The 24851-nt window shown below is 46.9% G+C and overlaps 1 protein-coding gene across 3 annotated transcripts; it reads right to left on the bottom strand.

Moving 5' to 3' along the window:
* PIAS4 (protein inhibitor of activated STAT 4) lies at positions 1-24766 on the bottom strand. Of its 3 annotated transcripts, XR_012584494.1 has the most exons (13): positions 24673-24766; positions 20907-21342; positions 15233-15317; positions 13418-13459; positions 12910-13000; positions 12446-12574; positions 12253-12358; positions 8744-8817; positions 8399-8559; positions 4774-4904; positions 2421-3046; positions 1496-1717; positions 1-232 (listed from the first exon to the last, which is right to left on the bottom strand). XR_012584494.1 is itself a non-coding variant. In XM_074565895.1 (11 exons), exons 1-11 carry the CDS (start codon positions 24697-24699, stop codon positions 2841-2843), a joined length of 1488 nt encoding a protein of 495 aa, XP_074421996.1. In that variant the 5' UTR covers positions 24700-24766; the 3' UTR covers positions 2343-2840. The 3 variants fall into 3 exon arrangements, 1 of the variants encoding a protein (XP_074421996.1); XR_012584493.1 differs by having other exon boundaries at positions 1-1717; XM_074565895.1 differs by lacking the exons at positions 1-232; positions 1496-1717 and having other exon boundaries at positions 2343-3046.
* Positions 24767-24851: the final 85 nt, after the last annotated feature.

Below are 24851 nucleotides of genomic sequence, written 5' to 3'. Positions count from 1 at the left end.
CGACAGCGAATTTAAATGTAAATCTTTCATTTTATTTAACAAACACTATAATTTGAACTTTGAAGAATGTGTACTGAGGGAAAGAAAAATAATTTTCTTTTTGTTTTTTCTCTTCTCTTTACAAAAAAAAGAAAAAAACAGGATATAAGAAAAAACATATGTACAGGAAGAGCTGGCCAACTCAAACAGAAAGCAGTAACAGAAGCGTGATGTTTCCAAACAGTGGCTTGGCCTGGAAAATTTAAGAGCAATTAAATTAATACACAAATATTAGGAAAAAAAAAAAAAAACAAACCAAAAAACAAAAAAACCAACAACCTGGACTCTAAAGCTACTGTGCAGCCAGGGATGTGAGCCACAGAACTTTATACAGTTAAACTTAATTTTTGAGCTCTACCCAGGTTTGTTTTTGTTTTTTTTTTTTTTTTTTTTTTTGTTTGTTTGTTTGTTTTGTTTTAATCCCCCTTTCCCACCCCCGCCCCCATTTAAACCTGAAAACATATTGCTTACACGCAAACAGGAAAAAAAAAAAAAAAAAAGAGAAGAAAAAGAAAATTCTATGTCAGAGAAATAAGAGTTTCTCTGTGGGAGCGAGACCGGGGACGGCGGAGGAGCGAGACCCCGCTGTCTCCCTGCCTGCGGCCCCCTGCCCACGGACCCCCCGCAACACGCCTGGGGAGAAAACGTGGGGCTTTTTTAACCCCCCTCCACCCCCCCAGCCCTTCTTGCCTTCAATTTTTCGTTTGCTCAGATAAAATTCAGGCAGGAAGGGCCGGGAGCGACGGGCGCTGCCTCTGCCGGAGGAGCCCGGAGCCCTCCCGTGCCGGGGGTTCGGGATCCTACGGCAGCGGCGGGAGAGACTGGGGAGGATGGGGAGAATTTGGAGAGGAAACCTCCAAAGACGCCGGGTCGGAGCTTTCCTGCTCGACAGCATTTCGAGGACAATTCTTTGCTTTTGGGCAAGTCACTAACGAGGATTTAAAATAGTTCTGGGTGGACCTTGGTGGCTTTTCTCTTGAGGAGAGACCGGCCGGGCTTCGCTTTTTCCTCCAACGCGGGAAAAGCGCCGTCGCTTTGGTTGCGCTGTTTTGCTGCCGTTGCCCCCCGCGGTGCCCCGGGACGGGGCGGCAGGGGGGCAGGAGGGTTTTGGGGTGCAGGGTTCACCCAGCGACACCGAACGCCCCTCGCCCAGAGCTCGGGGGGCTCGGTACAGCGCGGCCGGACACTGCTCAGGCGGCCCCAGCTGCAGCGATGTCCCTCACGTTGGGCAAGGGGCCATCGCTCCTACTTGCCACCCGTCCCGAGGGCACGGCGAGGGGCAGAGGCACCGGCCAGCTCGCTCCCAACCGTTATCCTCGTCTACAGGGGAGAAAAGTCAGCGAGGTCCAAAGCAAAACACAGAGTTCAGAGGCGTCGGTGGGAACAGCAGAGCTGCCTACGCAAAGTTAATTAACAAAAACAAAAAAATTCTCTAAGACAAAGTCAAAAACGTTACCATTTGGAAACTCAAAAAGCAACAACGTTTTGCCACCAAGAGCATAGCAGTAGCTTTGGGTCTGGGACCAAAGTCTTGAACAGAGAAGTGGAAAAAGTCCGGAGGCTGTTTAACACGTGGTCGCGGGTGCTCCACGTGCGCATCGTCCCTCGGCTCTGTCCTCAACACCCTGCCAACAGTGCCGCCAGCAGCGCCGGTGCCGGGCCGCACACTGGTTCGTGACTGAAAGAAACCTGAATTGGAGTTTACCGAGGTAGTTGGCTAGAAACTGAGATTCCCCCCCCCCAACCTGGCATTTTCTCGAAGGCCCAAAAGCATCCCTCGCTCCCCCCCACCCCCAGCCCCGCTCCTCCTCCTCCTCCTCACGTGCCAGGTGTCCAGCTGTCCTGCAGGTCACTGCCACCGCCTCCAGAAACAAAGCCTTCGCAAAGAAAAGGGAATGCGCAGCCCTTTTTTTTTTTTTTTTTTTTCTTTTTAAGTCTTCAAAAACACCAAGTTATTGCACTTCAAAAATACAACAGATTTGTGGTTCGAGCCCTCCCCGCCCTTCCCCATGGCTTCTGCTCAACTAAAACGAGTCACTACGCACAATTTCTACGTTACCTTCAGATTAGATTAAAAGATTCAAAAACGTGTCTCTTTACATGAGGTGCAGAGCTGCTGGAGCTCCTAGCTAGAACAGTGCGATTCCAACCGTACGTCTCTTCCCTCTCACCCCATGTCCCCCCCGCCCCTAAAAATCCCCCCTATGCTGTGTTATACAAACCTCCCTCTGCTCCCCCCCCCTCCCCACCCCTCGCCTGTCCCGCTCCCCCCTCCCCCCCACCCCCCCCGCCCCCTTCCCCGCCCCGGACTCACACGTCCAGCAAAAAACCTTTAGATTAATTAAGGAATGGTTATTTAACAAGACGATAAAAATGCACACAGCTTTGGAGATGCAGGGGAGTCGGATGTCCTGGCGATGGCGCAGGTGAACTCCACCGATTCCAACCGTCCTGGTGAAGGGCAGCAGAGACCAGCGAGCTGTGGATCCCGGCTGCCTGGATTAAGACACTTTCCTTACTTCAGACTCCAGTTCAGGGTCAGGCTTTGAGTGGGGTCGTTTTCCAACCAAAAAGCAGCTCAATGGTTTGGTTTTTTTTTTTTTGTTTTGTTTGCGTTTTGTTTTTTTTTTTTCTTTCTTTTTCTCTTGTTTTAACGATTAATTTGGAATAGGAAAGTCAAAGGAGAACAGAGAGGAAGGGAGATGAGGTGGGAGAGGACGTTCTTTCTCCCCCTCCTCCAGTTTAATAAGCACCAGAGTATTCAAGTCTGTCCATTCTGAGATTCAGAGCTGCTTCCGCAGTCAGCAGGCAGAAACTAAACCTTTCTCGTAAGAGCAGCGTCGTTTTGGCTGGGGTCCCTCATCATCATCATCTTCTTCCTCGTCTTCCTCCTCCTCTTCCTCCGACGACGAGCTGTCCAGTGTTAAATCCACGACATCAGCAGTGGCCTTGCCGTTCTCCCCATTACCGTTAGGAGTGGGCAACAGCCCGTTCACATCTGAAGAACCTGAGAGAGGTGGGGGAAGAGAAGGGATTAATTAAGCCACTTCAGGCCCAGTTTAGGGGCCTCTCATGGCTGCGTGGCGCTCGGCGAAGGGGTGCAGGAAACAAACACCGTTCAAGCAGCCGCCTAAAATAAGAGCAGATTCATCAACGACCTGGCTGAGGGGACAGAGCGTACCCACGGCAAGTTTGCCAGTGACACAAAGCTGGCTGACACACCAGAAGGCTGTGCCGCCATCCAGCAAGACCTGGACAGGCAGAAAGGAACCTAAGGAAGTTCAACAAGGGCAAGCGTAGGGTCCTGCACCTCGGGAGGAATAACCCCCTGCACCAGCACAGGTTAGGGGTTGATCTGCTGGAAAACAGCTCTGCAGAGAGGGACCTGGGAGTCCTGGGGGACAACAGGATGCCCACGAGCCAGCAATGTGCCCTGGTGGCCAAAAAGGCCAATGGTCTCCTGTGGGGCATTAAGAAGAGTGTGGCCAGCAGGTGGAGGGAGGTCATCCTCCCCCTCTGCTCTGCCCTGGGGAGGCCACAGCTGGAGCACTGGGTCCAGTTCTGGGCTCCCCGGTTCAAGAAAGACAAGGAACTGCTGGAGAGAGTCCAGCGGAGCTACGAAGATAATGAGGGGCCTGGAGCACCTCTGTGCTGAGGAAAGGCTGAGAGCCCTGGGGCTTGTTGAGCCTGGAGAAGAGCAGACACAGAGGGGATCTCATCAATGCTCAGCAATAGCTAAAGGGGGGGTGTCAGGAGGATGGGGCCAGGCTCTTCTCAGTAGTGCCCGGCGACAGGACAAGGGGCAACGGGCACAAACTGGAACATCGGAAATTCTGTCTCAACCTGAAGAAAAACTTATTTCCTTTAAGGGTGGCAGAGCCCTGGCACAGGCTGCCCAGAGAGGTGGGGGAGTCTCCGTCTCTGGAGACATTCCAACCCCACCTGGATGCGTTCCTGTGCCACCTGCTGTGGGTGACCCTGCTCTGGGGCAGGGGGTTGGAGGAGATGATCTCCAGAGGTCCCTTCCAACCCCAAAATTCTGTGACTGTGTGACCCCACCATGGCCCACACTGGCTCGCCGCCCCCCCGACCTGTACAGCCTCCATCGCCCCTCTCCACGGTCTGAGGTGGTCTCCAGGCCCTGGTGACCTGTGATTCCAGGATGCCACAAACCTGATGCTCTCTCCAGGGTCAGGACTTGCCACAGTGCCCAATGGCACCTGCCTGAGATGGCAGGGACTGCCTTGGCCAAAGCAAGACTACACAAACGTACACAACTACGCTGCCAGCCCTGTCAGCAGACACCACCACTGCTAGAGGGACCCGACCTTGCGCAGGCTGCCCAACAGACAGCCCTTCTGGTCAAAATCCTCTTTTCCTATAAAAAACATACAGTGCTGTTCCGGGCTGGTTTTGCCAATGATATTTCAGGGGTTGTTGCAGAGATGCATCTACTGACAAACTTGTTCAATGACATTCTGGCAACAACCCAGCTTTGCTGAGTAACCCCATTTGGGCCGGGCCCTTCTCCGCAGGGATGCGATGCGCCCTGGTGATGCCCTTCATTTCTGGAGAGGCTGAAAACGGAGGGGCTATCCAGAGGAAGCTTGCCGAGAGACAAACTCATGTTAAGGCATCACACAGCTTTTCCCAAGCCAGTTGGGGAACTCTACTTTTGCAATTTGTGCGCATTTCCTACAGTAATTTAAAGTCTTTAGCCCCAGAGATACTCACCTAGAACTAATATTGGACACTGAGGGCTGCAGCTCCGCTCTTTCTCAGCTCTGATGGGACACCAGGAGCCATCCACCAGATACTCTATTTCATCCGCATCTTCACATTCTGTCAGGATCTTTGACAGGAGCCTGGACAGGAGAAAAGATGCCATCTATTAAGCTCGAGGCAATCAGCAGAACGCATTTAGTGATGGGCCATCAACCTGGATCTTCACCTTAAACAGCCCTGAATTTAAAAGAAATTTGGTGTTAGCAGGCTGCCAAACAGACAGCCCTTGCAGTCAAGGGCTTGTTTTATTTCCCATAAAACAAGTACAGGTTCTGACAGTGCAAACCATCCCCGTCCTTTCTGACAACGTACCTAAACCATGAACTAACATTTTAATTACGTGCAATTAGAAGACAGTCTTGCCTCTTCACCCAGTTTCCCAAGCCTGTGGTACTGCTTCCAGACAGACGTCTGATGCCCCATCTAGAGCTGCGTCAGGGTTGGTGCAGGTACGTTCACACCAAGGCATTAGCCAAAGACGAAATACCCTATGACAATAGGAAATAAGCAATCCAACAAGCAGCACTTGACTTCCTTCCTATTTTTATTTCCCGAAGCCTCCACAGTAGCCACCAAAACAATGTAAGCAGCCTCCTGCAACAGAAAAACCCCACGTTCACCACTGAAAATACACCCAGCGTAGACACCTCGATGTCAGCCATCTCTCGTTGCAGAGACACTAGCCAGGATGAGGCCCCGCTTTCGCTCATTGTGCCTCAGAAACTGAGTACTTGCTTTATCCTGCTATGCCCCACCATTTGCCTGGGATGTTTATTTGGACACACTATTGGAACCACTGTTCTGCAAGGCCTCATTCACTTCTGGACTTGAGCATTTTCCTTGAGTATAAAGGACAGCTAATAGCAAAAATCTTCCAAGCTCAAGAAAACTATTTGTGGCACACTAGAGGGAGAAAGTTTCTGCTTTCTCCCCGCTCACGTAGGAAATGCATTCCCGCAGACACTCCTGTCATCCAGCAGGGCAACCACCAAGGTTGCAATTCCAAAAAAGCTGACAAGGCCCAGAGGATCTTAGACTCGACCAACCAACTCCCTCCTCAGGAGCCTACGCCCCTTTTTTGGCTAACAACATCCAGCTGGGACTGCCAGGTTCCCTGCAGCTTACTTTAGGGAGGTCTGAAGACTACCTTAATCCAACCGAACCGGCACTGAAACCCACTCTTGAGCGCTGCAGAGCAGGGACAAAGAGATCTGCAGAGCCTTCACCAGTGACGACCTCCACCTCCTCCTCATCCAGGAAGGGCACCGCATTGCTGACCTGTGGAGGTACCACGATCCAACCCCCCGTATCTTCCCCTTCAGTCTCAGCAGCCTTGTTAGAGATCTCAAAGGAACTGGATTTTCCTGTTGGTGTTGGCCAGAGGACAAAGCAAACAGGTTATCTATGCCTAGGCTGCTTCAGACTGTCTAAAAAGCCACAACTCCTGGATCAAATCAGTACCTACAAACGCAGCAACACTCAGAATATTATCAGCCTGGCCCTGGGAATATACCGCCCAGGCTGAGACTCGTCTGCTCACTTCACCGCCTCTTGTGCCAAGGGAGTTGGATGCACCTGAACAGTTTCTCTCTAAACTCTCCCTACTTTTGAGGGAATCTGCATTAGAGGCCAATTATACAAGCCATGAGGGTGGAGATCATTTTCCAGAAGCCAAGAACCAGGCATCTTGCTCCACCAGTCCTCAGGGCTGCTCTCAGCTTGGCTAGCACCACTACGGATGTCAGTGGTCCCAGCCCATAAAACAGGCTCCTTGCGTTTTGAGGCAACAAAGATCCTTCGGGGGGCGTGGGTGGAGATTACTGTTCACATTAATTCACTCATTCCTTCCTTTACTCCTGGAAAACAGCCAGGCAATTTATTGTGCTCTTCTCTGGAGATAGCCTCTGGAATCCGTATTTCTGGAGCTGACAAGCAGTTCTCCGGTTTGCCTCAGGTGGCCCCTGCTGACAGCCCAGCTTGTTCTGCAGTTTGCACACGAGACTCCGTCCACCAGGTGTGCAACAAGGAGGGGGACATCTCCTGTTTGAAAGTAATCCTCTTGGCACACAGCTGCGTTTTGAAGCTTTGCAACCTCACTCAGATATAACAAGCATCACCTCCACTGCTGAACTGTAGTGCTCCAGCTCTCCCAGCTTATGGTGAGCCCTCTGCTCTTCGGTAAAACGACAGAGCACACTAACTCGAGTCCAGACGTATGGTAAACGCCATTCCCAGATGGACCGAAAACCAGATGCCAAGCTGAGTGCTAAGTCTAAAGCAACCTTTCCCCAATTCATGTCCGGAGAACTCTTGGCAGGGCTCGGGCCATGCACTTCTTGCCTCACCCTTTTCCAAATGCTGTTTGGAATTTACTTTAATTCCCTCCTGTGCTTTTCCAGCACCACTCCAGCTACGGCACATGAAATGAGACAGTAGAAGAAGAACATCCCTCATGCAGAAGAGACAGGGGCTGCCTCACTGGGAATATTGAAAACAGGGATGCTGGCGTGGCTCTGTCCTTCTGGCCCACTATGGGGCAGGCAACAGCCCCTGTACGGCAAACAGACCCAAATGCATGGATGGGGCAAAACTGCATGGTCTGCCCTTCACAAACCCACTCTAGAAGTGCTGTACCAACCAGTTCCCTCCCAGCATACTCCATTTGCCTGACAAGTGCACTGGTGTCCTCTCCCACACCACAGGGACTTGGTGACCCCCAGCAGGGAGCCCCCGGGGCCCTCTGAGCACCCCCAAGGTCCTGCTGCACAGGCTCAGCCTGCTAGCAGGGATCAACCACCACTGGGTGTCCCCAGAAGAACCATGGAGAGGAGGCCCAGGTAGATCCACAAAACATCCAACTCGGACAGTGTTTCCAAATCATTTTAATCCTGTTCCTGCAGTGAGCAGTTTGAACCTCCTGCTTTTTTCCCCCCTATAGGCATGCAAAACACAGAAAGAGCTCCTACTGAGGCATCCTTCCCATCCCTGGCACCCAGGTACTCACAATGGCCATAGAAATTGTACTGGAACAGTCACACAGACTGTACAAAAAAATCTTTCCAAATACTGCATTTGTACCTCCATCTCGGGGGCTATATGTTGCATGATGTTCGGTTTAATAGCTGGCAGAGAAGATCCCCCAATCACATGTGCAGCATGCCAAGAATCACTTGTAAGCTGATGAGGACCTCACATCGACAAGAAAACAGGAAGGTATTTCCTATCAAAAATCACCTTATTGGGTGCTTATAAAGTGGTTTATTCCAGGCAGCATGATATCGGTCAACCAAGGCGGCTAGTTGTGCAGGTTCATCAGCCTGATGAAAAGAGTGAGGTAGTAAATGCTTGATTCCAAAACACTGTAGTGTAATCCAAAAATTAAGAACGGCAGACAAACAGTCAAGCCTTGCTCTAACACACTGAGACAATTAAGTCAGAATATTATGCAGCAGCAGAATAAGCTTCCAACTTTGTTTTGAGGCATACTTCAATCAGATGCACAGACCAAAAGACAAGATGCCGCACCCAGCGGAGAAAAGAAAGGAGCTGAGAATAGAGCAGCGTATGTACTCACCCATCAATTATTAGCTGGTCGTAGGGTGCTGGTTTGTCACACACAGGGCACATCCATGTGGGCTTCTTCTCGTTCATCTGTAGGTAGAAGACTGCATCAAAGCACTGCAGATGTGCACAGGTCTCCGCCCGGCACGGGACAGACAGCCGCATCTTCACTAGCTGTTGAACCAAAGAGCAGAAGATCAGCGATAAAACCCACCCAAGCAATCACCAGACACTTCTCCTAAGCAAAAAGGTTCGTTAGCTTTCCTAAGCAAAAAGGTTCGTTAGCTTGCAAAGCTGGTCTGGCAGGAGAATAGGGTTTCACGACAAAAACAGACTAAAACATATTGCTGAGACTTACCGGACAGATAAGAGAGACACGAACACCTGTAGTGGCAATTTCACTGTCTGGATCCAAGCGTAGCTTCTCTTTTACTGCAGTAAGAGTAGAGAGCACAAAATTTAACAGATGCAAGCTTAAACCTTGGAAACAACACGTAGGCACAGGTCAAGCAGCTCACCGACAGCTCTTGGCTGCGTACGAGTCATTTTCCCCACAGATGACAACCTCTGCCAGTCAGGGACAGAGGCCACAGGAGGCAGAAAGCTGTTGTATTGGACCAGGCTTGAGAAACCTGCAGAGCTCAGTAGAGACGCTGCTTGGCTAGCCAAAAACCCTGTGCATGAGCAGGCAGCTCATGGTCTACGGGCCAGCTGGAGTATTTATTGGCTGAGGAAGCTCACATTTTCTTACAGATCCCCCTTCCCAATGACCCAGGTCTCCCAGCCACACGGCATGTGCTGCCTCTCATCCAGGCAGAGCAAATGAAGGAGACTGAGTGGACTTAGGTGTTGGGATGAGGACAACCAGCTGCATGTTATCTGCTAGCTACACTGTTAATGCTCTCTTAGCAACCCTTCCACCTCTTATTTACAAACTACAGGCTGGGCTGCTGGGGTACATACAGGAAATCACACTGCTGACCAGCTTCGTCACGTTAATATTACACCAAGTCAGCCAACTAGGAGTTAACTTTGTCCCCCTTCGGAGGGGACTGACACCCCCACATACCTGGACTTCCCACAGGGAGGGAAAGAGTGGCCAGACAGAGCTCTAGCACATGGCAAGACTTCTGGAAAGAAGTCAGTTTAGTCTTATCTGGTCATTAGCATAAACACGATGGATTTCATTCCCTTCCAAGATCAGTGGCAAGAGGACGGGGTTAACTGCCTCCCCCTGCCCCTTGAAATTCAAAGAAAGTCCCCCCAGAAGTGAGCAAACAGGGGATACCACCAAATTGACAGGGAAGCACATCCTATCATTGCCCCATCAAATAAACAAGCCTCCTCTTAGCGCTACTGGGCTGTAACTCTTCAGTTTATATGCCGGCCAGCTCATTTATTCCAGCAGACTGTTTCACAGGAACCGCAACCAGACCCAGAGGTACCAGGGCAGATGGCTCAAAGAGCAGGGCAGCCATGCAAAAACAGTCACAAGCAGCGATCCAGCATATATTTGGAAAGAAACAGACATTAGGAAAAGAGGTGGAGAGTCCTGCCCCTGCTGCTGCGTCCTGAAAGGAAAACCCAGAGGAGCTGCAGGCAAATCAAAAAGAGCAGCAGACGGGCAGGTCCCACACGTGCAGGTCCCACACCAAGGTGCAGAATCAACACAGAAAATTAGCTTTAAACTACTATACAAGTCCTAAAGAGTAGCTGCTGCTATCACTGCTGTCTGAAAAGGCCTTTGACACTTCCATCACCATTTTTCTTTGGAGCAAGTCAACCATTTATTTTGACCTTTTCAGATCATAACAAGATGTCTCCAGACAATGAGGCTACATGCAGTTTTGCAACACACAGCTCTAATTAGAGAGTGACTTCTCAGATGTGAAATTCCCACAAGATTGTTGTTGGTGTTGTTTTCTTCACATTAGGAGACTTTTCATCCAAGCTTAATTTTTCGTAAAAGTTCTTTGTAAGAGCATTCTCCAGGCATCAATTACTATGATTCATGGGAAGGAGAAACAGGCATTTTCTAGGACCTCCTGATTAGAATCAAGCTGTCTTACGACAGCTTTTGGATCCACAGCCATGTGTGTAAGCATCTCTGTTTTCAGACAATGTCCCTATACTAAAGTCAACAGAAGCATATACAAAAGATGAGTCAGCCCCAAGACGCGACCAAAGTCAAAGGGTAGCTTTAGTGAGTGCTGAGGGATATTGCCATGAACGCGATACGGAACCATTTGCAGAACAGACCAGAGCTACAAAAGCAAAGTTTACAAGCTGCTTGTGCGTGCCAGTTTCAGTCGTCCAAACAACCTCCAAGCAGTAACAGGCCAAAGGAACTGAAACAAGACCATGCTCCTATTTGCTTAAATTTAAAGTCACCAAATGCAGCCCATTTCTGCCCCGAAGTCCAGCCAAAGCTGTTAGTTATTTAACTCAGTAGAACCGGAGGTACGCACTTGTTACTAAGTGGAAAAGGCAAGAAAGCTGCTTTCAGAACTGCCCAAACCATGACAAGAACCTCTTCCTGCCACTCTCGGATCGAGAGGCCATCCTGCAAGCACTCGTTTAAAGGGAACAGCACGTACTGCTAAGATGGGTTTCAAGAAGTGTGAAGGGTCTGAGGAGAATGAGAGGATCCTCTGCAGTTTAGGACAACTCAAAAGCCAGCCTCTGCTCAATTCATTTAAGGTTCTGGTGAAGAGCAAAAAAGGGAGCACAGACAGTGCCTCGGGCTTCAGAGAATGGTGGATATTTAAGAAATGGGAATTTTCATTTCTTATGTCAATAACTAAGTGCTGGCTGTCAGAGTGGTCTAATAGGATCAAGACTGCCATGGACACTATTTGGTGTGGCACACAGCTCTAGAAGTGTTCAGCATCTACTGCAGAAACGTTGCATTTAAGATGAAGATCCAAAGTTTGCCGAAGCCGCAGCGCGTCCCACAATGCGCATTAGGCATCTGAAGACTGGACATGCCTGAAATCATCATCTCCCTTATGAACTACCATCTGTCTTCAGGATTATATTTATTATACTCGTAAGAGTTGTCCATGATCTGAATAGTATGTTTTAAAGACCATTACAATCCACGGTGTTAGTTCTATGCAGAACTAAATCGTAAGAATGCTCTCTCCAGTAACATTAAACAACTGGAAATCCTCCAGAGTCTCATGAGCTGCAAGTCAGATTCTACCTTGGAAAGGTCATTTCCCCTCGTTTTCAATAATGTTTTGCATTTGCCTCATACCATGATGATTTACCTGATTGGTCTAGGATAAGCATCTCTCGGGATCATCTCTTCTCTGAAGCTCTCAACGCATATGATAGTGCTGGTGGTGAAATCCCACTGCCAGCCCCCAGGATTCCCAGGGGGGTTGGGGCAGCAGGACATTTTCACCAGGATCCCTTGCTCCAGAAATCTCCTTTGGAAATAGTGCGGGTCAAGGCCGAGGTGCTGTGGTAATGTTCGTCAGCTCATAATTACTCAGGTGAAGGCATGAAGCCATTTGCGCCGCAACGACACTGGGCCTCAGCGGCACTCGCCACGATACGACCTGGGGACAAATTCTAAATCCAACTAAAGTGATTCAGAGCTTCTGCAGAGCCACGAGAAACACGCGCTGCAGAAGCGCTGCACTTGCACACAGGCTGGGGGCAATTTCACACGACTGACATACAGCTTAGCAAGTCTGTTCAAATAAAAAAAGTGTTTCGATACAAATGCAGGAAAGAAATTGTATAAAACTTGGCAGCTGTTCCCGAGCGCATTTCGAACAGCCCGGCTGGTAGGAATGCTGCAGTCTGACAGGCACACAGCGGACCTCCCCACGCCACTGCGGACGCAGCTGTACTCACCAAGCGCTTTGCAGAGTTCTGGATGTTTGACCCCAATGGTTTTCAACCTCTGCAGCAGTTCTGCCGAGGTCATCTGCCGCACCAGGTACAGCCCCACGGAATAACTCTGGTGAGAGAAGGAAGGGAAGGAATGAGCGAGGCTGCTCTCCTGCACTCGTTTGCGCAGTTCTCTGTGATCTCCTTCGGCACATACCTTCCCGTAATTCCCCCAGGTAACGGTGATGCGATTGGTCGCTGCAGACAAGTACATGAAATGGGTGAGGTTGATGGGACGACAGGGTCTTTTAGGTTCCACTCCAGGTTTGTTTGATGGATAGTAGCCCTAAGGTGGAAAGATTAAATAAATACATTTTTTTTTTTACTGAAGATGTTTCTACGTAGGTACACCTATTCATCAGCTTCACTAAATTCTACTCACTCACAGTTTTCAAAGAGGGGAGTAGAAGGGAGGTGCACAGTCAGACCAAGTGCAAAGTCTTTTTGCAGGAACAGTTTATTAACAACATAGCTAATCCATTACAAAATTAGCTTTAAACTAAGCAGGGTACTTTTATACTCTGGCTTCTTGTCTGCATTCATCAGGAAAACAATTTCTTTCTAAATTACACAAGTACTTCCAAAGTTGCAATGTCAGACCTCCTGGCTGAGCTGACTTACCGGCACCGAGCAGTAATTATGATTCACTTTCACTGCAATGTTCGGAGGGTACTGATCCTCCTGAGGAGAACTAGTGTCTGTGTAACAGATTCTGTAAAGAAACGACATGTATCTCTCAGTATCCCCACGCTGTTTGCATGTTCAAAGCCCTCTGCACATCAACAGCTACCAGCAACCAACCATCACCACACCAACCCATGCTCCCTCGTCTGGCCAAAGCAAAGCCAATTCCGCTTGGCTCTCCCAGATCGGATGCAGGCTCGATACCTGGGCAGCAAAATCCAACACGCTGCTGTTTTCTACTGCAGCACTAACTCAGGCAGTACGTGTAGGAAGAGGTTAGAAAGCAGAGTTTAAGATGCCAGCGTTAGGCATGTGAACAAACCATGGAATCTAATTTATCTTTGTAGCTATGAAAACCACATTGAAAGTTAATACATTTTGGTAGCGCATTCCCTCCTCTCCTGTCCTGCACCTGATGTTAAGTCAACCCCATGCTCAAACATACCTTAGCACAACCTGAACCGATTTCACACCGGGTTGCAATTCCCTAGTAAATTAAAGAAGAAACAGAAGCTTCAGATTAATTATGAAAAAAAACCCCACACCACAACAACAACAAAAATAAAACAAACAAAAAATAGACGCCCACAACCCAGAAAAACCCCAGAAGAACCAAAATCAGCCAGCCATCACTTTTGCCAGACTCAAGAGTTTTAGTTCTTTTTTTTTTTTCCCAATAGATCTTTAAAGAATTACTTTACACAATTTTATTTAAATTCAACAACTCCACCTGCAAATATCAGTGGTCCTATGTTTTTTATTTTATTTTTTTTCCCCTAGTGCACCATCCTACAGTCTTTCTCTGGGTTTTCAAGTCTGTAAAGGGTGAAAGCTATCAATTTGCCTGACATCCTTTTGCTGATTCGTAAGCATTTACAAAAACTAGGTTTTAAGGTCAGGTCTACCTGACAATCTTCTTTCAAGACTCTCTTTGTTCAATTATTCAGCTAAAGCTGTTCATGCAAACCAAGTATTATGGCACCAACAGAACAACCGTTAATATTGCAAACTTCCGTAGTGCTATCTGTAACAGGATTTCAACTGGTATCAGGAAAGGTATCACAGAACAAAGGTATTTTATTAGGAGTCTTTGTACACAGGTGCAAAACATACTCTAATTTCTGCACAGGATCCAAGGCATTAGGTAAGACCCCAAAATTATTCTGGGTTTGCCTCTGAAAGCCTTTCACATTCCAATTCTGTGTTTTAGTATAAATATTTTTATTTTGGGAGTACAAGGGATGGAACCTTGGTTCAGCTGACAGACAGGAGCTGATGCAGCGGTTTGAGATGTGGGGAACACAGCTGGATGCTACCCACAGGCAGTGGAAGAAGATGGACCTGCGCTGATTGACCATTCTAGACTCTCATTGAAACCCCTGCTACGACATATTTACATTGTGTTACTGACAGGGCAAGTTTTCTCATAAATTTGAATATATGGAGAAAAAAGCATCGAAAATCAGCTACAACACGTGTAGTCTTTTATCACCCTTAAAGACTTCCGTGGTATATCATTTCCTTTCTGTTAAATCTTCAAACAGCTTGCCCTGCACCGCTTCTGTTGACCTAATGGGTAATTCCAGAAACATCATCTTTCTCCGACTCTACGATCACAGTACGATTTTACCGTAAAGAGAAATATTTAAAGGTTTTATGCTTAGTTTTGGAGGACCTCTCCTGCATCATTGTCCTTTCATGGCAGCAAGGACCAAGGGAGTGGGTCAGCAAAAGAGGAAGCCTTATGCCTGCACCCACATCTCCTAAGCGTTTCATTGTTTGAATCAAAAATTGCGTCAGGACAGAGGTCAGGGTAAATCCTAATCGGTGCAAGATGTTTTCTTATGCAGTTACTATAGTATCCTTTACAGCAAGGAAGCTTTCTTTCAGATGCAAACAGTGTTACATGTATAGCTTTTGAACTTTTGATACAAAGAAAAAAAAAAATCTGTAAATAGTCACAACACGAGCTCAACAGAGAATTTAGGTCATCGACAATTTCATACTGCTTTTCCTGCCCAAATGTACTATTCGAAGGCAAGATTAGAGGAGCAAAAGTGAAATTTATGGACTTCGACATGTAAAATTGTACCTCCCACCTCCCCGAAAGCTATTTGCTTTACATGAGAAGTAGCCTGTCTGCTAATGTCCTCAAACAAACTGTGTTTCCTTGCAGAGAACAAAAGCTTCCACAGAGAGGGAACACAGAGGAATTCTACAGCTACATTTTCTTGCGCTGTTAATACACAATGAGACGTACTTGGAATTTCTGATCAACTCCACTTGTCTTGGTGTTAAAGCAAAAATGCACGGACTTTCCTGAAGCTTCTCATTACTCTGTGGAACTGAAGAGGAAAAAAAAAAAAAAAAAAAGACTGATCATCAAACTGATAATAACTAGCTCTTCTTACATTGCTAAGCACAAGGTGATTTTTTTATCTTCTGAGCTATGTTTACTTCTAAGTCTTGTTTTCTCTCATACAGCTGTACAAGAACTCCAATCATCATTAATTTTGGTAAATCTACCCTTGATTACAGCTTTGCTCATTTATTGCTTGCCTGTTTTGCTAGTTAGCACGCTAACAGTACACAGTGGATTTTGACTTGGGTGGTTTGTTTTTTTTATTTTTCCTCCCCTCAAATAATCAATGAGCCAACAGTCATGTGTTCACACAAGAACAAACCATAAGTGGCGTCAGAGTCTGGAGACTAGAGCTCAAGCATAAGAAGAGATCTATGCATGACATGAAAGCGTGAAACCACCAGACTGATCAGACCAATTCTGGAAAAGAAAGGAAGCAACAGCAAGGATCAGTTTTGATAATAAAAAGGCATCACAAAAAACAGCTGTAAGAGACACAACATGATTTACAAACACATGACCTTGAGGGTGCATTTATAGGCAGGGTGTTACAGCACTCCGCTTGCCGAAACACTTAACTGAGAACCCAGCATTAATTGGCCTTTTATCCATCCACAATTTTAAGATCGAATGCACTTAACATGGCTAAAATTAAGCTTGAGATGTGGAAAACTTATGTTACGACTTCCGCTGAGTACCTTTTATTAAATTCCAACACACTAAATTTTATTGTCAGGACACATTTCCAACTGAAGTCAAGGCCCTGAGCTGGTGAAAGTCGTAGGATAAACACAAAGAACAGGAAGCGATAAAACAGCTTTTTTTTTTTTCTTTTTAGCAAGAATTGGATTTTTTTTTCCTTTGCAGCACTTCAATTGCGAGTTTATTCAAAGCCAAGATAGCAGAATCCGAGAAGCAGAAAAGCGTGCTTTACTGTCTATGAATAAGAGGAGACGAAGGAAGGATAAAATCTCAGCAGCTCAAAGATTTTGGAAGACACAGCGACAAACTTGATTACCAACTACAGATACTTCCCTTTGTAATTCAGCTTTAAAAATGTAAAAAAGACTTTCAGAAAAAAATAAATAAAATTAAGGTATCTTTATGGACTTTTAACTTAATTCCAGTTTCCATCCAAATGTCTCTAGACCAAAACAACAATCAAGAGGTAAAGCACTTCATAAGGACTGTTATTTTTAGAAAGTGATAAATAAATGATAAGAACAACAAATCATTTTAATATTGTTGCTTAAATAACTGTCTCTAGACACACCGTCCTCCTGATTATTGACCTACACGAAGACAAAGCAAACCTGATTAGGACAACTGAGAAGTTGTTCGTATCTTATTTTGCATTTATTATTAGCTCACCCTTCTTTTATAAAAAATGCTACTTAGTTAACAACTCTCCTCTTTGTGCGTGGAGTAAGAGAAATGAGCAGCAGCAGCACGTGCTCCTCATTTTCTTTATTTCTTACTGTGAAAGACCCTTCTCCGTGCAAGAATCGAGGGGTGCTGCTAAACTGTGCTCACAGAAAGCTGCTGGAGAGTCACACAAAGCACTCCAGTGTTACCTGGACAAAAATGAGCCGAAGGGAAAACAAAAGTGAAAAAGATACATACTCAGGATGTGTCCATGCATACCTTGTTGCCAACAGCAATCAGAACTGGATGCTTCGGAGAAAAGTGCAAGAGAATATTGCCCCAAAGACTTTATGCAGACCTGTGTAAAGACCCAGTTCTCCTTCAAAATAAGTCATGTTGCAGGAGATACATTTTTAGGGTACCTAATCAGCTACTCATTTCTTTGCTCAGCAGCCAGAAAAAAAATTTACAGTTTTTTAAAGGTAAATATTTTAAGATAACTGAGTTTCATCCTTTCTCCAGGATAGATGCCTCAGTACACAACTCGGCTCCTTGTAAAACGGCTGCTGGGATCAATTTATTTTAACAGTTGACAATAGCAGGAAATCAATTTTGAAGACTGAGCTCGATCAGCAATCCTCAGAATGAGTCAAGACATAAAACTTCCAAAACCCAAAACGACTTGGCAAACCACATTCAAGAATTTAGCCCAAGTGATTGCAATAGATTCCTATTTTGAGCAGTTCTGCAGTTCTTGATCCAGCAGGTTGGACCATGCCATGCAAAATAAGGACTACGTTGATTTCAGGTTTTAGGGTTTCCCTGCAACAAGGGTTGTTTTGTTTTGTTTTTTTTTAAAAACATAGCATTCCTCACTATTATACTTTTTCAGTCAAACTCTCTAAAGGCATTATATACCCCCAGGAAAGAGAGACCATATTGTCATCACCGTGGCTGGAGATCCCAAAGGCTGGAGATCCCAAGGGCACATCAGCCAGGGATGAGCTGCGGGCGAGAGGCTTCTGAAGGGCTGAGGAGCCTGCTGTGAGTCCTCGTTCACATCCCTGCACCTCCAGAACAGCCCGCCTCAGGGCACAATACAATATATAGGGTTGGGTTTTTTTTCCTCCTTGGCTATTGGAACTACTCTGACTAGACTGAAGGTCATTTGTTCCTGTGGGAGCCTGAGAAGACAAGGCAAGTTGACTGTATGACATCTTTTATTTTTGTAAGCGGTGGAAGCCCTCATTTTAATGCACACCACAGTTTGTTTAGGTGGATATAGCAACAGTTTGAGCACGTGCTTTTGCTGGGATTCCTTGGAGATCGCCCAACGCAGCGGCGTTTGCTCTGCAGCCAGGGGAAGGCAGTTGCCTTTGCCACAAAATCAGTGGCCCTGTTTACAGTGGCTGCAGTCAGGCTTCAGAGGAGGTGGCTGGAGCAGCAGCTTTACTACTCCCATGCGGCCGAAGAGCAATGCCACTGCAGCAAGGCAGGTATTATCAAAAGGACAAAACCAAACAAATCCTGTTTACATTGACAGTGGCAGGACCTCCCAGCCTACATGGCCTTCTGCTCCCACAGCTGCACCACAAGATCTCCTTTGGCGCGTCTCCAGGAGAAGACCAGAAGCCTCAATATCGACAGCAAGTACGGGCTGTCACAACAAACATTTGGAAAAACAAAAAAATCATTCAGAAATCTTCACAGCCCACCATTATTGTCAAAAACTATATTCACACTGCCTTTGCCCAAAAAGGTGCCAGAGGATAAGTACGCTTATCGGCAAGGTGCTCAGAAACCACAGAGCTCATATAAATACTCTGCTTGTTAGCTACTTAAAATACAATGCAGGAAAGATATTAGTATTCATTCCCTCTAAAAAGGTATCTGATCAATCTTAATTTTAAGCCTTATCTACCCAAGAGAATTGCAGAGATTTCAGTAAATTAGAAGAATTCTTTCATGTTGACATCCTTCGACCAAACCAGAAAGCTGCAGCAGAAGCTGTTCTCATGTAGATAACTCAGATGCTAAACTCAATACTTAAATTGACTGAAATTGTGCACGCAGTTACCAAATACGAGATATTAGCTGGTCTGCAATGGACCTAATCTATCTGCTTTTAGCTGAAGCCACCTTTGACTACAAGTCTAACAGTAATTTGATAGTTCTTCAGGGAATCCACTTGCCTACAGACCAAAGTAGGCATCGCCCACCTCACCTTTGACCTCAAAACAATCATTTCAAAGAGGCAAGAGAGCCTTTTCATTAATAAAGATGCTTCCAACTGAAGTCCAGAACATATAAATTAAGCTTCCCCTACTCCCACCATGGCTATATGCTTAAAATACCTCTTTTGTCGCCTACGGAAATGGGGTACTACAACAGCAGCCTGTTTCTATATGGATCCGAGATCTTAAATCTCCTTTGGGTACTTCCACGCTACAAGTTTACATGGAATGGGAAATCTGGGAAACAAAGCATGAACTGGTGCAACTTCCATATGGAAAACCACTCCATTTTCCTCAGAGTACTTTGTTTTATTGTCCTTCCACACTAAGCAGAGCCCCACAGGGGCATAACTTCTAACATCAGAAGTTATTCCAGCACCCGGCTGTTCCAGGTAGCAATGGAGAGCTGCTGATATCCGTGCAGTGGTGAAACAATACCAGTTTTACAGAGAAACAAACGCTCCTTTATTCCCATCGGTGTAGGCAGAAGGAATTACAGTTGCAGGTCACCAGGTTGGGAAAATAAAACAAGTGTCTAGAAGATGTCGCTAGGTTTTGCACAGCTGACTGGGACCATGAAGACTGAACATCTGCTCATACCCAGCTACTCGCCACCAATCCCCCGCTGTTAAGCGGAAAACACTCATCAAGAAGAAAAATTAGTCAAATATGCTTTAGGGAACAAGCTGACCCGAGGGAGGTGTCAGCTAACAGAGATGAGATACTAAATTTAATGAGACCTCGGTTCTGATCTGATATAGAAAATTTAATGTCAACTTTTAACAAAATCTGTTAATCAAAGTATATCCAGGCTCTTCTCCTCTCTCTGGATGTTTCCACTGCTTGAAAATTTGTTTTCCTTCAAAAGACTACATTTGCATTCCTGACTAACAAATGCCACCCCACATTTAAGACTGAACTAACCCACTCCCCAAAAAACATTTAAAATATTTTAGCTTTACGCTGGCAGTCACCCCTTGACTGTTTTAATGGTCACAGCATTAACATATTTAATGCCTCCAAATGAAGGTGAAAATTACATACAGTCTGATAATTTAGTCTTTTTTTTTTTTTTTGCACAATTGTATCTTCATCTGTCTTTTTTTTCCCCTCCAATCCACATGGAACATCTTTTTCAAAGACAGACCAGCTTCACAAGTTCTAGGTTCATTTAGTAGTGAAGCCTGATGCCACCACATTGACTTTGAGACACCGAGGCTCAGCAGACCGCAATGATATTTCTCCTCTGCATACACAGCCTTTGCTATGAGAACATTATATTTAACATCCGTGACAATACTCTCTGTTTCTCAGAATTAAAATAATGAAAAATCAGACTCCTAGCCCCAGCGTGGGGAAAAAAGCACTTCTTCCAGTCTTCCTAGTTGCCCCTCAAAACACACAGCATCGCACACAAATAACAGTGACAAGCACAAAAAAAGAGAACCAGAAATACTGTTTGATGTGTGTACGACCCTCTTTCATCCACAGGAGGCTTTAGGTCTGTATTTTAAGCACTGAAAAACAGCATTAATGTAGAATATGCCAGCATACTTGCTATGCACAGGTGGGACACCAACACAGAAAGATCTTCATCAATATACTGCCAAATTATGGAGACAGAAGACAGATTATGATTCATAGCAAAAGACTGCAACGTGCAACACAGCAGCATTTCCAAGGAACATTATGAAAGCTGCAGCCAAACAAGAGGGGCTTTCAAATTACATCTCAAAGCGACCACATTCCTGTTTTAAGGCAAGGGAAAAAAAACCCCGATATAAACATTCTTCTCTAAACTCTAAGTATGAGGGGAGAGAAAGGCATCCACCACCATATTAATCACTCTCTCCTCTGTCACGCGACTTTACAGATCCTTGCAAACACTGTCACCTTTTTGACACTTAAACCTGTTTCACTTTTCTCTCCCAGATCAAGTCCATCACAAACACACCAGCATCTTCAAAACTCACCTAATTCTGTTGGCTTCAACAGTTCATCCAGGGTTGTATAGAAGGGAAGTTTTACCAGCCGAACTTCGGGCTTCGCAACTTTGGGTGGCAACCTTCCCAGTCCGTTAAGGTATTTCCCATAGAGCGCAGGATAGTCAATATTAGTAGTGGAGATAGAAGTCCGAGCAACGGTGCTCCCACGGTCGTACGATGAATGTATGGAGAGTGCCTCGGGAGACCGGTGCTGCTGCGGCTGAGGCTGCGCGACTTCAGAGCTCTTCTTGGCATAGCGAGTCTCATAGAGCTCTTTAATTTTCTTGAAAACTTCAGGGCTGCAGTCAAATTGGACCAATTGCAATGCTCTGGTGACTAGTTCATGTTTAAGTCCGCTTTTACTCCTGCCAACAAAACCCAGCAACATCTGAAGATCTGAGACTCGGAAACTCATCACCATGTTCTAGGGGATAAAAAATTAAAAACGTTCTTACAGTTATAAAAAGGCAAAGTGTCAGTTTGCACTATACTCTATAACTGGAATGCAAAATACTAAAAAATCCCTTATAAGACAGACACCAAACCTTCTGTTCAAATGAGCTGTTATTCACCTAATGAGCATCCCATTTCTTAAGTGCTTGTTTGAGCAAAGCAAATACAGAGGAGACCATCAATTGAAATATCACCAAAATGGGAGAAACACCACGATAGTCATCAAATCACTCAAAAGTCACTTGTGATAAATGCTAAGTATCCTCAAGACAGTTTGACTGGAAGCAAGTGTGACCACAAAGGAAAACATCTCAACCAGCAGGCCCCACACATGAAAGAGCACATCAAGTCCTTTAGCACCGAGCCTCGAAACATCCAGACTTCCCAGGCCCCTCTGGGTGAGAGCTGCATCAAAAACTTCATTTAAAACGTTATTAGAGTGAAGTAAAGAAAGAAAATCAATGTGAACTGGAAGGCAAGTGACATTTAAGTGAACTGGGGATGCCAATCCTTTCGCACTGTATTTCAGGGCACCTGTATATTATCTGCATGGGCAAAAAAACCCCTCCAGAATCCTTCCTACATACACAGGATCTTTAAAAAAATATCATGCATTTTAGACCACAGGAAAAATATTAAAAGACTATTAAGCAGAGAACACGTTCCCATGAGAACAATGCCTCCAAACTCTATTTGGGTGCTTTGCCAAGCTCTCCCCCATGATCACAGCCAGCAGCTGCCTTTGCAGTTGCACCAGTATTATCAATTTCAGTGTTCTGATAAACAGTAAAAAAAAAAACAACAACTATCTTCATCTTCAAAAATTTGCTCTCTTGCTGCTGTGGAAACTCAGAAGGCCTGTAACCGTCAGCAGATTCAAAGACCATGCTACACTGTATGGCAACTTTCCATCAGACTAAGAACTAGAAATTATTTCTGTTAAAACTACTGCTAGAGGCTGGTGAGACTGATGTTTCAGTTCTTTCTTGTGACAAAGCAGCATTATGAATGTGCAAGACAAACTTATCGAGGTCATGTTTTTTAAAATTCAAGCTGCCCTGAAAATATACGTGACAGGTATGCACATGTATTCACTTGATATCCTTCCTGGTTTGTGGAAAACCCTGGCATTCAAGAAGAAACCCCAGCTGTCTCACAGTAAAAAAAATTATCAAAAAACACAAAACCAAACAGAAGCAGAGTTGGGTGCCCACCCTCTTTTCTCCAACCTATACTCCACTCTTGTTTGTGAATTAAATTATAATAATTTAAAAAAAAAAAACAAAACATAAAAGTCAGATTTTTGTGGAAGTTAACAGTAGTCTTGTAACTTCCTGGAATAAGACACTATGGAGTTATTTATTTATTTTAAATTAAGAAAGCTACTTCTAACTCCAGAACCATTTAACAGATGCTTTTGCACGTGTGGGAATTAGACTATGGAGAAAATGCCATTTTATTTTCTCTTTTTTCATGAAATCTGTCATTTAATCTGGAAGCCCAAAAGGTGTTACACAAATGTCACTGGCTGTAGTTAAAATTTTTAGCAGTTGTAACATGTCCCAAAATACTTTTGATGGGAGCAAAAAGGCAGATAACTTTAAAGAGGAAAGAAACAATGTTTAATTGCCAGAAAGTCAGGATTCAAGAGATCTGGATTCATGTCACTGCTTTGCTAGGTACCACCTGTGTGATCTTGGAGAAATCCGGTTTCTATGTCTCGGTTTTCTCCAAAATGGAGAGTGTACTGTCCTCTCTGAGGCATTCTGCAAACATGTAATTTATCCTCAACAATAAATACGTCAAGGCAGTATAAGTACTTCAACAGTGTGGCACCAGGGAAGCCACAGGAGACAGGTACTCCTGCACTCACTGCTTCTTCACCACCGGTCACTTGGGACTGCTAGTGTGTAAAGTGGAGTTTGAGCTTCTGTAGTTTACATTTAGAAGGATTTAAGGTCCAGAAATATGACCGGATTTGAGCAGTAATAGAAGAATAAGCTTCAGACAAAGAAAACCCATCACTGAGGCTTGGACCTGCACAAAAGCATGAGCGGTAAAGAGATACCATTAACTACTGAGATTGTTAACACTCAAGTTTATTCCTCCCCCTGAGGAAGCCCTGCATATGAGCAGCAAGGAGCCCATCAAACACCTGCTATGGGGGCAACCACAATGCCTTGGAAGCATATCACCTCCCCTGGAGTCCAACACCAAGAAGGGCCCAAGAGCAGGAATAAAGCAGTGCCTCCTAAAACAAGCCTCTCCAAATCGTATTTTTGCAACCATCTAGCCACATCCTCACCGATGATCTTGCAGGCGCTAAACACTCTCTATCTGTTGGCGTTGGTCAGTACCACCCTCAGCACCAGCCTCCCCATAACACTGATGGGTGAAGGCCGCTCAAGTGCCACCAGCCGCTCCTCTGCGCCAGCAGCGGGACATGGAGACGCCCCAACTCCCAGAGAGGTGGCAGTGAGCAGGGACCCGGAGAGAAAAGGAGAATCCCACAGCAAAGTGGGGGCCCTTTCCCTGCCACCAAAGCCCCAACAGGGTGCACAAGACACCTTGGAATCACAACGCCACTTCAGGCACGGTTGCTGTGAAGACATTTCACCTCACAGGGGAGCCGCAGAGGCCGCCCCAGCCTCCCCACCACGGGGAGCCGGGGGCTCTGCCCCAACGCTGGGCAGTCCCTGGCCGACCACCATCCCCCGACCCGCGGCGAGACGGGCAAAGCCGGCCCGATGGCTCGCGGGCCCTCCTCCCGCCGGGCCCGGCTGGACAGCTCCACTCCGCGCCCCGCCGGCCGCGGCCCCGAGCCGGCCAGAGAGCCCGGGGCAGGCCGCGAAGGGCCGGCCTGGCACGACCGGCCCGGGGCTCCGCAGGGAAGGGGCGAAGGGCCCAGGGAGCAGGGGAAGGAGCTCTGCCGGGCGGCGGGGAGAAGCCACCTGCGCTAATTAATCACCGGGAATTAACTACGGGGGAGGCCCAGCGGCAGGCCCGGGGGCGGGCGGCTCCCCGGGGCTGGGAGCCGGGCTGGGCCGGGCCCGGGGTCCGGCGGGAGCCGCGGCCAGGCCCAGAGGCCGGGGCGGGGCAGCCCCTGAGGTAAAAGGGATGTGGGGGGGGGTGAGGGGGGGGGCGGACCCGGGGCGCCGCCCCCCCCGGCTCTCACCGCCGCGGCCTGGGCGAGGACCGCGCCGCCCGCCCGCGGTACCCCCCGCCAGGAGCCGCCTGTCTCTGCCCGACACGTCCCGGGCCCCACCGGCAGGGCGAGGGCACGGCGACACAGCTCACTCACTTTCGCCTCCACCAGCTCCGCCGCCATCTTGGCCTCCAGCGTCCACCGCGCCGGGAGCCGCCGCCGCCGGAGTCACGTGACGCACCCCGCCCCCTCACGGAGGGAGGAGGGGGAGGAGCCGCCGGCGGCGCGCGCGGCCCAATCCGCGCGCGCCCTCCGCTCCCCGCCGGCCGCCGTCC

This window comes from Larus michahellis, chromosome 23, assembly GCF_964199755.1.
Source record: "Larus michahellis chromosome 23, bLarMic1.1, whole genome shotgun sequence".
In the NCBI taxonomy this organism is placed as follows: domain Eukaryota; kingdom Metazoa; phylum Chordata; class Aves; order Charadriiformes; family Laridae; genus Larus; species Larus michahellis.
Note: the sequence above shows the minus strand (reverse complement) of the source record. Positions and strands in the feature narration are given on the sequence as shown.